Genomic DNA, 14,028 nt, shown 5'->3' with positions numbered 1-14,028 from the left:
ATTTTCATTAAAAATGTCCCCAAACCGACTATGATTTTTCAGCATATAGAATATAACGATTTTCAATCAACTTGTTAATTTTATTCGCAATAAAATTGTTTTTCAATTCAGTTATTAGTTTTAAAGAAAATCCCTCTTGTGGAGAAATTGCGTGCTGAAACCAGTAGATGGCGAAACAAGTCCATGAATAGTTGCAATTGTATCATTCATTCCTTTGAGTGAGAGCATAGTATTTACAATAGGTCAGAATGAAAATGTATATAAAATTGTCATAAACAATGATCATGAAAATGTTTTGATTGATTGATAAATTATATTGATATAGACCTTAAGCCTACCTATTGATAAACACCCGCAGTTCTAGTGGAATTATGGAATTGGTTCCCTCGCGATGGCCTACATACCGATATGACTTTCTCTTAGACCCTATATAGTAGCCTATGTGTAATTAGTAAGACCTGATTGTAAACATTCAGCTAATTCTGCGTGGTGGAAATGTCTCTTTTGAGTTGAATGTTTGCTTTATATCCGTTACACAACAAATAAAATATTACTATATATTTGAAATGATATGATCAAAGCGGCCTAATCGCACAACTTTAGGTAGGCTTACGTGCAAGTATATAGGCCTATAGGACTGCATACCCTCACAGCCACATAGCTAAAATTGGAATGTTGTTAGACCATATACATGACAAGCACACTTAGTGTTTTAAGAACGGACTTGATACGTCTTAGAAATATGAGGGGAAAAAACAATGATTGTCGGGAAATTATTATATTTTATTCACCCAATCATACCTAATTCACCATTTGCTTTGGCAAACATATTTTTACCTGATCAACACAAAATACGTAACTTTTTCGAATAAGCTTTGACCTTGAAACAAATGTTTCCATAACGGAGATTCTCCATTGAGACTGCTTATTAGTCCAGGACTAGCACTGTCAATGGAGAATCTACATTGAGAATCACTGTCAATAGAGATTCTTACATTAAGAATGTTTTTTTTGTTGTCCAGGACTAGGCGTAACCTTTGTCTGGGGAAACGGACCCCAAATGTAGACCCATCTTTAAAATACATCTAGGAGATGTTATATTCTTACAATATACTTGGAATTTGACCTACATAACCCAACCCTATAATTTCAACAACAAAGGTAAAGAGCAGGAAAAATATTTTTTCAGAATTGTACAAATACAATTTCAACATCAGAATATATGATTTAATATAGCTCTAAACAATTGACAGCAGCTTAGTCTATCAGTCAGCACACATTATAACACATGAATATAAATATTTACCTAAATATTGTGAGACTAATACCTGAGACAATTCAGCATTTCATAAATGGTGAAATTAAAAAATCAAGAGAAAGTTTCAAGGTCTCTATCTTTTGACATAAGCTTCTTGTTTTTGACACGACGATTTTGAAACCATATTGTTACTTGTCTCTCAGACAAGTTGGTGGAAGAAGCTATCCGTTGTCTTTTCTCCTTGGTAATAAACTTGCAAATGGTGTACTCTCGTTCAAGTTCCTTGAGCTGTAGTTTCGTGTAAGGCACCCGTTTCTTCCTCCCACGTCGGTATGAAGTGCAGACATCTGGCTGGTTCATTACTGCTTCCTCTACAAGTATGGAACAAGAAGACAGTTCATGTTTCGAGAAGAGGAAAACAAATTACCACTAAACGTAATTTACAGTTAATATGATGGTCTTTATGTGTAGGACGTTCACTGACAACAAAAAAAAACATAGGCTACGTGAAGACTTTGTTAATTATTCTTCTGGATTCCTCGGTTGGGCTAAACTGATCAAGTCAATTAAAAACAGACTAAAATGCAAGTGGGTGAAATAATAGTTAAAAAAAAGAGGTTAGAGAAGATATAACCTACCTGTGAGAAATGACTTCCAGAATTGCGAGCCCTGCTTCTGTTCTCTGGCATAATACAGTGAATTGCTCCAACTATTAGCCCAGTTCAATTGCTGATAGGCCTCATGCCTCGGATCTCCAGGACCAGCCCTTGTTACAACAGGTACATCAATGTATCCAGGGATTCTTGGGTAAAGACCTTGGTAAACATTTCCAAAGTCTCTCAGTCTGGACTGCATTTCACTGCAGTGTATGTTGGAACTTGAAACCCCTGAGAAATGCGTTGGTTTATCTGATGAGTGTCCAGATAGAGACGCCTGAGAAGTAGGTTTCATCACACCGCGTTGGAATAGATTGCTGTCAGGGATTGTGCAACCATAACAACTGCTCCCCAAATGACAGCCAAATGTGAGTGACGCATTTGTGGCTACTGTAGAAAGAGGTGAATATGGTTTAAGAGATTCTAAGCCAAAAGAGTTTGGTTTGTCCGAAATTGTGTATACCATTACTCCTGGTACAGACCGGCTTGGGTTAGTCCTGGGAGCAGTGGAATAAAAACTTCTGCGATGGACAGAAGTGATATTATCTCCCAAGCCCTCCATTTCAGTTTGACGAACTGCCAATGCAACTTTTCTCGGTGAAAACCTCACATAGTCCCCTCAGATCCAGAACGTATTAGCAAGGATGAATACAAATAACCCTTTCGTTTTTTTTGCTGCCTGACTGATTACAGAACTGTGACAACTAAATGTGGTTGGTCGGTTGCTTTCACGTGACATGCAAATATATATGGCTAATGGATCTTCTGAGTACTAGGCTATTGTGGTTTGGTTTTGGGCAAGAATATTTGTAAAATATTGGAGAATGTTAAACATATAACAGCATACGCAGGATTCCAAAATGATCAATGAAAGAAAAAAACGTCAATACACTTGAATATCAAATAGGCAATGCTTATAGCGTCAAAAAAAATAATCTTAACGACGGTTTTGTTAACAAATATAACAATAGCCAATGTTTTTGTATCAATGTCAGCTTTTATTTCACTGAAAATATAGGCCTACAATTCCATTTATAATGTTATCGTTGCAAACTCCTGATATTTTCCCACGGGTGAACCAATCCAATCATTTTCACGGGTGAAATAAATCCTAAATTGAACAAAAGAACAAAACCAGATCAGAAAAAATAGACATTATTATCTGACAACGTATATCTGTATACGTATGCCCACTTGTTAAACATGCAGGGAGGAGTCTACATTTGAAAACTGTTGCAGGCTTTGTATTGACTTCCTTAGTTATTCTTGAAATGTTTATATCAACATATTTGCATGTAATTATAATGAGAAACGTCACTAAGGTATATTCAAAATAATTCCATAATTTAGCAATATTAACACATTTTTAACTTCGTGTTAAATACAATTAATGATTGTTATAGGCTACAATGATCACATATAGGCCTTCACATTTTTACGACTAATAATATATGTTTAACTTAAAGTGGCTATTGGATATAGTTTTCTTTCGTTGGGGGTAGTTTTGTCCTACTCCACAAACCATGGTGCCAACATTTGATTAAAATAGGAGTCTAACAAGAATATCTAGAATATCTAGAAAGTCTACCACTCCTCTATACATAGGCCCATATTCTAAAATTGTAGTAATATAATCATGTCCTTTCAACAATTATTGGATCCTTATACAAACATTGACATCCATGTCACTATATAATGAATAATCAGCAAATAATTTAAATTAAGTCTTAGAAATGAATTTAAGCAATATACAATTTTAGTAGAAACCAGTACCCTAGGCCTAAGTCTGCTCAAGTTTACACCATATAGTAAATAGTCAGTAAAGACACCCAACTGATTCAAAAGCCTATTGACAAATTAGCAGAAAATGGAAACGCTATTGCACTTGAACATCACTCTTGAACTTGCTGTCTGGACGTAACAATGTAGGCCTGATGGTAGACATTTCCCCCATCTGAAAGCCCGTGGACACACAAAGTTGCATTTTTCAAATAAAGTACATTCTTAGAAGAAAAAAAAATGTTATTTGGGGTTATATATAGAACCTTTCGGTTATTTTGACGAGATGAAAGACCCCTTTACTAAAAAAGGTTATATATATTAACCTGAAGGCAAAGAAGCTTGAGGGTTTCATCCCTTTCCCAGAGTGTAATGTGGATTTTAGCCAACAACAGAAAACAAAAGCTAACACAGTCATATCAAACTCTGAAATGACAGCTAATTAGCTGCCTTTTCACTTGTTTTAGTGTTGTTGTTGTTTTGAATTGACAGGTATATCCATATTGATGATGCTGCTGCATGATTTCTCCTGGTCAGAAAAAAAGGCTAGCTGTCTCGTCCGGAAACAGGCAGGGGGAGATCGAAATCATATTTTGCAACATTGTTGCCGAGGTCTAAGTGGCAGACAGCAAGGTGCATACAAACCTCTGCTGTTGCAAACTAAATGCTACATAGAAGCAAGAGAAAATAATGCGTTTAATAAAAGTATACACTCTTAGATTAAAACAAAAATAATGGCGTTCTATATAGGCATCAACGGCCATTCCAGCATGAAGACGCAAGAGCAAGGTTGTTGCAAATACCCTAGCAATATGCACGTCATTTTTACATTTCTTAAGTTAAGCAAAGTTGATTATTTAATTGAAACACATTGGGCCATAATCATATAATGAACTAAAGGCTAGGTAGATAAGGTTATTTCAGAATCAGCTGACGCTAGACAGGAAAAAGCTTATGGGAATGGCTACTTTAATTAGCCACTTTAGAAGATAGCTAGCTAGCTAACTATTACAAATAAATGTACATGTTTGTTATTGAATATGCCAAATATAGCTATTGACTACAGCATGACATTATCAATGATCTAATTGTTACTTTATTTCAGTATTTCAGTGTTGAGCCAGATGAGGGAACTATGTTTCATGAAGGCATTACTGTTGCTGACCTCTGTTGCTGACCTCTGTTGAACGCACGTGGTGGGCAATGGGCTGACTGAAAGGAGGTACGTAGCTATCTGAATTATTTATAGTCAATTATTTAGAATAAGTCTTGGTGATTCAATTGCCTAGTTAATCATTAGCCTACATTACTTTTAAAATAGTATCTATGTTTTGCTGTCTGACAGTAACCCACCTATCAGAGACAGAGGATCTCTCTTTCTGTGGCTGCTGACAACAACTGCATGTAAATTGTTCTTCTACATCCTAATAATTATACTGTATCTGTGTAGCATTTTGTCTTCATTTTAGCAGATGAACTCGTGTTTTTGCTCATTTTTTCTTCTTCTTAGGAACCAGCCAGGCAACAACTCATAAGCTACTGTAGGCCTACTGTTCCGTAAAGAAGTCTGCCAGAGTTGGTACCAAGATTGACATAGGTTATCATTCAAAAAAGATCCCTCCCTGGCCATCAGTGAATATTTCCAAACTACAGTATGTTTGCATAGATGAGGTAAAGATGTCAATGGAACTCGACCAAAACAATGGAAATGCCATTTAAACGCGTTTGGGAAAGATGCTGTGGGGGAAAGATCCCAAATCTCCTCATTTCCCCCCAGGGGCATTATGCATACCAAAAATCTGAGTGGGCACAAAATACTTGAAGATGACTGGGGGGTGGTCAGTAGGGGGGCTATGCCCCCGGTCCGTAAATTTGAGAATTTTGAATAAAAAAAAAAAAATGAAATAGCTTCTTCCTGCAATCTAGAGTCATACTCATTCGATTTAATTCTATGAAAAACATTTTTTTTCTGCATATCTCTGCATACCTCTTGAGCTGTCTGTATCCTCCTGACTGGTGTTTTGTTTTTTTAAATAAACTAAATATGCTTCGCTGCATCTCTGCTGAAATCTGGGTAAAAGATTGAAAGGAATGTGAGTCTTATTCAGTACATTTAATTTTCTAAAGTCTACCAACCTTGCCAGCAGGCATGCCAGCTAAGATAGAGTAGCTAGCTTGTCTAACTAACTTGATTGATAGCCTGAAATGGCTTTTTGGTAACTAATTATAGGGTTGGGAGATTGGGAACCTATCTTGACTAGCTAAAGCCAACTTCATAAAATTGCTAAGTGGCTAGTAGTATTCCAAAAAGATATTGGTTATTATTATTATTCTAACAGGACAAATCTGAGGGGACAAGTGCCCCTGTGCCCCCTATGGGCATGACACCTCTGTTGTCCCCCATCAAATTGTGTCTACTATTATTTATATGTGTATTCAACACTATGTTGAGGTAAAATATCTGAGTATAATGCTTGAGTGGATGTCAGTCCCAATACACATTCATGTATTTTACAAAGGGAAACCCAGCCTCTAGCTGCCCAGTGACACAAGCTAAATGCCTTCTATGCTCTCTGCGAGGCAAGCAACACTGAACTATGCATGAGAGCACCAGCTGTTCCAGACGACTGTGATCACACTCTCCATAGCCGATGTGAGTAAGATTTTTAAACAGGTTAACATTCACAAGGTCACAAGGCCATACGGATTACCAGGATACATACTCAGACTATGCGCTGACCAGCTGGCAAGTGTCTTCATTTTCAACCTCTTCCTGACCCAGTCTGTAATACCTACACCATAGTCCCTGTGCCCAAGAAAGCCAAGGTAACCTGTCTAAATGACTATTGCCCCATAGCACTCACATCTGTAGCCATACAATTATTTGAAAGGCTGGTCATGGCTCACATCAACACCATCATCCCAGACACCCTGGATCCACTGCAATTCATATACCGCCTCAACAGTTCCACAGATGATGCAATGTCTATTGAACTCAGCATTCAACACCATAGTGCCTTCCAAGCTCATCACCAAGCTAAGGAACCTGGGATTAAACAGCTCCCTCTGCAACTGGATCATGAACTTCCTGACCGGCCACCCCCAGGTGGTGAGTGCAGGCAATAACACATCTGCCACGCTGTCTTATCACAGGCAACAGCCTACAGGGAGGAGGTCAGAGACCTGGCAGTGTGATGCCAGGACAACAACCTCTCCCTCAACGTTAGCAAGACAAAGGAGCTGATACTGGATTAAAGGAAATGGAGGGCCAAGCACGCCTCCATTCACATTGATTGGGCTGTAGTGGAGCGGGTTGAGAGCTCCTTGGGTCCACATCACATGGTCCAAACACAACAACACAGTCATGAAAAGGGCACGACAAGACCTCTTCCCCCTCAGGAGGCTGAAAAGATTTGGCATGGGCCCTCAGATCCTCAAAAAGTTCTACAGCTGCACCATGCACTTGACTGGCTGCATCACCACTTGATATGGCAAATGCTTGGTATCCAACCACAAGGCGCTACAGAGGGTAGTGTGTACGGCCCAGTACATCATTGAGGCCAAGCTCCCTGCCAACCACAACCTCGATACCAGATGGTGTCAGAGGAAGGCACTAAAAATTGTCAATGACTCCAGCCACCCAAGTCATAGACTGTTCTCTCTGCTACCACACAGTAAGTGGTACTGGAGCACCAAGTCTCGGACCAAAATGCTCCTGAACAGCTTCTAACCCGAAGCCATAAGACTGCTGAACAGTTAATCAAATGACTACCCGGACTATTTGCATTGACCCCCCTTATTTATTTTGAGCAGACTCTCTTGCACTGGCTCTATGCAGATTCACTCTACCCACACACTCACACATACTACACTGACACTCTAACACATAAACACACAAACACACTCACTCACTCACTCACTCACTCACTCACTCACTCACTCACTCACTCACTCACTCACTCACTCACTCACTCACCACTCACTCACTCACTCACTCACACACACACACACACACACACACACACACACACACACACACACACACACACACACACTTTCTCTCTTCAAACACCCTGCTGCTACTCTGTTTATTATCTATCTTGATTGCCTAGTGACTTGTACCCTACCTACATGTACATATTACCTCAATCACTTTAACAACTCATACCCCAGCACATTGACTCTGTACACGTGCTTCTTGTATATAGCTTTGTTTCTATTTTGTTGTTGTTTTTTGTGCTCATGCTCTAGGTTTTTAACTCTGCATTGTTGGGAAAGGGCTCGTAGGTAAGTGTTTCACAATAAAGTCTACACCTATTGTATTCGGTGCATGTGGCAAATTAAAATATATTCAATTTGATGTCATCATCGCCAATTAACTGCATTACAGTTAAAAACAACTGACTACCACCACCGATTTCTGTAAGTATGTATTCATGGAAGCCGAGGGAAGTCAGGCTTCCCCAAAACATGGACCAATACAAACATACAAAAATAATGTTTTGTCTCTCTGTGTTTCATAGTTTTCCTTCAATTTGCTAGAGGCTGAATGTATCTCACAGGAGAAAGCATCTGAGCCAGCGAAACAGTGCCCCTCTGTCTCTCTATGTGTAGGCCATCTATCTGATGCTGTCTGGTCCAAACGAGTATGACATTCTTGCCGTCCGCAGCATTGAAGGCAAGGGAAGCAAGTGAGCATCTGGTCTCCCTTAATTAACAAAAAATATATAAAAACATTGACAATCAGCGTTGAGCTAAACTTAGCGAGCTCAGCTATGAATGGTCATGGCGCACCAAAAAAAAAAGTGTCAAGGGAAGCAAATTTGGATGTGGCGTCACTCCTATCAAATCCCATTGAGAGCATAAGTCATTCACAGAAAAACTTGAACTGTTGCATCTCATGGTGTTGTTCTCCTCCGTTGGCTAGCTAGCCAGCTAGCTAAAATTAGCCCTTTCCTAAATTAGCCATGGATGGGGATAGTGATTTGGATAGTGGTTTTACTTAATTGTCCATCCTGGTCAATGATTATAATGTTGATTCTGATCCAACCATTAAGAGGTAAATTCATACATTGTTGTACCCCTGGCATGAGAAGATGGAAGTTCAATATGTAGCTAGATGTAGAAGGCTAATGCTAACTATTAATGTTGCCCATGAATGGAAGTTAGGCTAGCGAGTAAGAATTTTAGCTAGGTAGCCTAGGACAACAAAAAATAAAAGCGTGTACTGTATGACAGAGTGATAAACAGCTTCATAAACATGAAAGAGAGGAGGATGACATTGGCGTTTCTCTGCATGTAGGGTTAGACAACATGTTGTTCTACTTGCACGAACGCATGCACACAGAAATCAGAACCATGGACAAACACATCATATTTAGCTTAGTTTACGTTGATTTGACTAAATTGTATTGGGTATGTTTTAGATGTCACTGTATTCGACTAAGCATGATTTTGAAATGTTGAAGTTGAAATGGTGCTGGAATAGTGGAGGCAGCTTCTGTTTTCTTTGCGACTTGCGGTAACTCTCTGTGGTTCTAAATCAATAGTCGTTTAGTGGTCCAAAAACGTCTGAAAAATGTACTTGCTTGACCATGCTGTAGGTCATGTACAGTCTGTTACTGTACATGTAATATGCTTTGTGGACTTCACTGGACAACGGTTGCTATCGGTTTTTTGATAAAACAAGGGTGCCACTGTTCTGCCGCTGTCTTCTTATTGTCTCGGCCTTTAGGCCTATAAATCACAATCGGTAGGCATATGAATTAACAGGTTATAGAGCAAACAACGCAATTATCACAACACATAGGTTGTAATATGTTTGTGGGTGGGGACTTGGCTTCTCAAGTGATTTTACCCACGTACCTCTATGGTTAAAACACTTCTAAGCCTATATTCCGTCACTATAAGGAAACTGGGCCCAGCCTTCTCCACTCATATCTTACCTTAACATTAGAATTATTTCACAACACTGAAAACGGATCTGCTCCTAGCGAGATATTACAACCTGTAGCTGCAAATATGGAGGCGGCTTATTATGCTAACCCAATAATAATACACTAGGCTAAATCACAGATTGCGCACGTCATTGCCCAAATCTTGTTACACATCATTAAACCTATTACAGACAGTACCCTCGTGGAAAAATACAACGCAATATGATTTCAATATAGGCCTATAGGGCCATGTACTTATGTTTTAAAGCAGTCATCTAATTTTTCATTTGAAACATATTTTTATCTTTCACTTGTTTGTAACAATTGCAAATACTGTGTCAACTTTGTATTTGTAGTCAACTTCGTTCTGAAGTTATCCGCGGTCACAAGTCAGACAAGATTGCCTACCTAGCCTAAACATGTTGATTCTATGTTTAGCGTTGTTCATGTATGAATAAAGTGACGCAGAAAGGCAAAAAAAAAACATAAAACGATGCATTTTGGCCGCTCTTACAAGCAGTCTGGTTCACTCGTAGATGTGCGACTACTAAAGATACACCGTAATATGGTTCTAAGGATGATCTTAACGCTACAAAGGTTCTGTGAAACGAGGCCCAGATTTGTTGAATGTGCGTTATCCCGCCTTCCTTTTTCAATCCCACGGGTCTGCGTTCCATTGATCTCTTTACCGCATCTATATAATTACAATCTCTAAACTATGCTGGTATTATTTTGTCAATAATTTAATTGTTTAATATACTGTAGGCTATTCTTAGCTATAAATATTACTCTTCATTAGAAGTCACAATCCATGAATGGCACCATACATGGTTCTATCTGGAACCAATGTTGGTTCTATCTGGAACCAATGTTGGTTCAGTGAAGAAGGATCCCTAGGGTTCTGATCAAAGAACGATATACAAGAGTCATATATAGAACTTTTAAAGGTTTCATATCTAAAACAAGTGATATAACCCTTTTTGGTTCAATATGGAAGCGTTTTTTCTAAGAGTGTAAGGAAAGGTCTGAAACAGGAATCATGCAACACACATCGTAGCTGCACTTCAAAAGTGAAGACGGTTATAGTTCCTTCATATATTCCGTGGTTCTGAAGGCAACAACAGTGTCACAAACATAATATACGTGTCTATGAATATTCAAAACTAGTTGAATTCCTAACCGGTCAACTCAGTCAATGTCGAATTTGAGCTTTGGCTGTGAGTCTCACTGGGCACAGTGGTTGCGTTCTGTTTAGCTAATGAATAGGAGACGACTAAACCTTCAACCACACAGACCCCGCTCGGGTGGTAGCCTGCAATGGTATAAAGTCATCACTAGATGGCTCTATCCGTTTGCATGTAAAAGGAATTCCTAAATTGTGGAGACCAGACTGAATATCCACCCAAGTCAAAAGCCAGTTCTGGCGTGTTAGCCACACCTGGCATTAAACGACTTCATTAACTGACTTTCCTTGTTAAATAAAGGTTTAAAAAAATAAAAAGTATAACTGTTATGATGTCCTTGAAGTTAGGTGGACAAACTCTGCTTCTCTCAAGTTTTACAGTGAGACACCCGTTTGAGTAGAAGTCAAAAACAAAACCTTGGTTGGAAAGCACAATTCGAAGTCATTAAGAACAAATTATTATTTTCAATGAAGGCCAAGGAACAGTGGGTTGTCAGCTCGGGGGTTTGAACTTGGAACCTCCCGGTCACTAGTCCAACGGTCTAACTACTAGGCTATCCTGACGCCCCACTTGATAAAGGTGCTTTGGGAATAGAGGTCCTTAATTTAAGTTAATTAAATAGGTGTAAAATAAAAAAGATAACGGTGAATTATTCCAATGATAGCACCCATTAGCATGGCGGCTAATGCATCTAGGCCTACAATAAATCGGACAGAGTATATATTTAGATATAAATATGGCTCTGGTCTGACAAATTAAAATACTACAGATTGTATAAGCACATCATGATATGAATCAACCAATAATTATACTATTTGTTTCATTGTAGGCAATTTCATGAATAAATAATTGTTACATTTGAGTATTGTTACAATACTCTATACGGCTTTTACTAACAAATGACAGCTAGCCTATTTCAGGTGACATAATAGTCTATTCATGGATCGTAAAGGAAAAACACGAAGGCTACATGGCTTTTATACTGACAAAAGGACAGCTATATCAGGTGATATAATAGCCTATTCATGCATCAATGAAATCGGCCATTGGTCATTGTTTAAGCCCCAAAAACGGTATTCTAATTCCAACGATTGAGATAGTCCACTTCATTTTTCTCAAAACATCCACAATGTTTGTGTTTTTTTAATGAACACCCTTATTCCCATTCCACTTCTACAAATATTTAAGAAGCCCATATGACATAGTTTTCATTATAAACTAGGTGGTTCGAGCCCTGAATGCTGATTGGCTGACAGCCGTGGTATATCAGACCGTATACCATGGTTATGACAAAACACTTATTTCTACTGATCTAATTCCGTTGGTAACCAGTTTATACTAGCAATAAAGCAGCTCGGGGGTTTGTGGTATATGGCCAATATACCACGGCTAAGGGCTGTATCCAGGCACTCCGCATTGTGTCGTATTAATGAACAGCCCAAAGCCGTGGTATATTGGCCATATACCACAAACCCTCGGGCCTTATTGCTTAAAATAATCACAGTACAGAGCGACTACAATTCTTTTAACCCGTCATATTGACTCCAAAAGGTTAGTTCATATGATTTTAGCAATAGATGGATCACACAGTGTATAGCCTTGTACATCACGGCAAGGACTTCCGCCTCAAGCGTTGTGATAATCCAGAGAAACTCTGGGGGGCGCCAAAGGACGCGTAGACGACGTTTCCAGGCCCCACTGGTACATTACCTTACCGAATACAATATCCATTCCCGATAACCTTAGCTATAAGAGCATTCTCCCTCTAAATCTGAGACTGTTCAGGAGACAGAGCATCACCTCGATGTATTCTTAACATTAAATCGAGTTTTTCAAATAATAGAGATCTACAGGCAGCACATCGGGAGACTAATCATCACGATATTAGGCTAATACCACAATCTTTGATAACAGAAAACACAATGTAATTGCAGCCTGTCCAACATATACCTTTGACTATAGGATAATTTCTAAAATATGTACGACACCAAATAATATAAAATAAGCCTGATTATAATACAACTCCAAAGCTGCAGTAAAATAGGTAATATTTTACCAGGAGGGGTTTAAATTAGCACAATTACACATCATTATTCCACGATTGCAAATAACAAATACATAAGAAAAAAACGAGTATTCGTCAGGCATAATTTAACTCCGTGGGCCTACTGAAGCAATGAGGATAATATTAGACTACCTTAAAGGGTCGATTCGTAGTTGAAACAATAACAAAGCGACTCCCTGCCACTGTTTGGGTAAAAAGCAGAAGGATGGGGATGGATAATTGAACCACTCTCAAATTCAGACAGGGTTATGGGTGCAAGGACTAACCATCCATAATATCAAAATTATAGTTTTAACCATGTTTTGAGGCTATACAGTGTTTGTTTAAATGTTATTTGTTTACAAACAGTGGAGTAAAACAAGCTTATATTTTGGGTTATGATGGGTACGACAGCTGAACTAAGTTCATGAGGCATTTAGTTATATTCTTCAAGAATCAGTATAATTCATTTATACGTATAAAAATGCATGTAGAAACTGCAGATTGCCCCTTTAAAGAAACTGCTAACACCACACGCATATGTTATAACTTCCTATTTTATCTGCATTGTTTAAAATATAGTGTAATGATGATCTCAAAATGTATTTTTATTACAGCGAGGAATGTAAAACAAACATGCAAAAATGATTAGGACAAATTCACATGATCATAAAAGTGAAATTCGGTTCAGAATTATCACGATCATATCTCGCATTTTAATGCTATTAAATGGATTTCACAAAATAACATTCAGTAATAATGTATCATTCGAGAATGCCTCAGTGAAATTATCGATGGAGAAAGTGAGAATAAAAGAGAAAGACAAACAGACTGAGGGGCAAAGAGAACAGAAGGGAGAAACAATAGAGAATCAAAGCATAATGATATTCCTAAATGAAGAGGGAAATGTTGCCGCGCTCATTTTATTAATCAGACTGTCAATTTCACCCCAGAGGCCAAACCCAAGAGCAATCTTAAACAGACTCAGATCAACCCAGGGACACGCGCTCCACTCCTCACTTCTCCTCTTCCTCTCCACTTGGATATATATTCGTCTGACCGCAGGCCGCCTCCATCATCAACTGACAGCCTTCTCGTATTTATTTGCTTATAAACCTGTTACAATAAATGATCATTCGAGCAGCGTCACGCGCATCTTAACGACGAGCAG

The 14,028-nt window shown here is 38.6% G+C and overlaps 1 protein-coding gene across 1 annotated transcript; it reads right to left on the bottom strand.

Annotated features, from left to right (window-relative positions):
* Nucleotides 1–1,369: 1,369 nt before the first annotated feature.
* hoxd13a (homeobox D13a) lies at nucleotides 1,370–2,476 on the bottom strand. Its single transcript, XM_029643941.1, has 2 exons — nucleotides 1,897–2,476; nucleotides 1,370–1,629 (listed from the first exon to the last, which is right to left on the bottom strand). Exons 1-2 carry the CDS (start codon nucleotides 2,474–2,476, stop codon nucleotides 1,370–1,372), a joined length of 840 nt encoding a protein of 279 aa, XP_029499801.1.
* Between the last annotated feature and the right edge of the window lie 11,552 nt (nucleotides 2,477–14,028).

Source organism: Oncorhynchus nerka, linkage group LG3 (genome assembly GCF_034236695.1).
Source record: "Oncorhynchus nerka isolate Pitt River linkage group LG3, Oner_Uvic_2.0, whole genome shotgun sequence".
Taxonomy (NCBI): Eukaryota; Metazoa; Chordata; class Actinopteri; order Salmoniformes; family Salmonidae; genus Oncorhynchus; species Oncorhynchus nerka.
The sequence above is the reverse complement of the archived record's forward strand: the minus strand, read 5'-3'. Positions and strand labels throughout refer to the sequence as shown.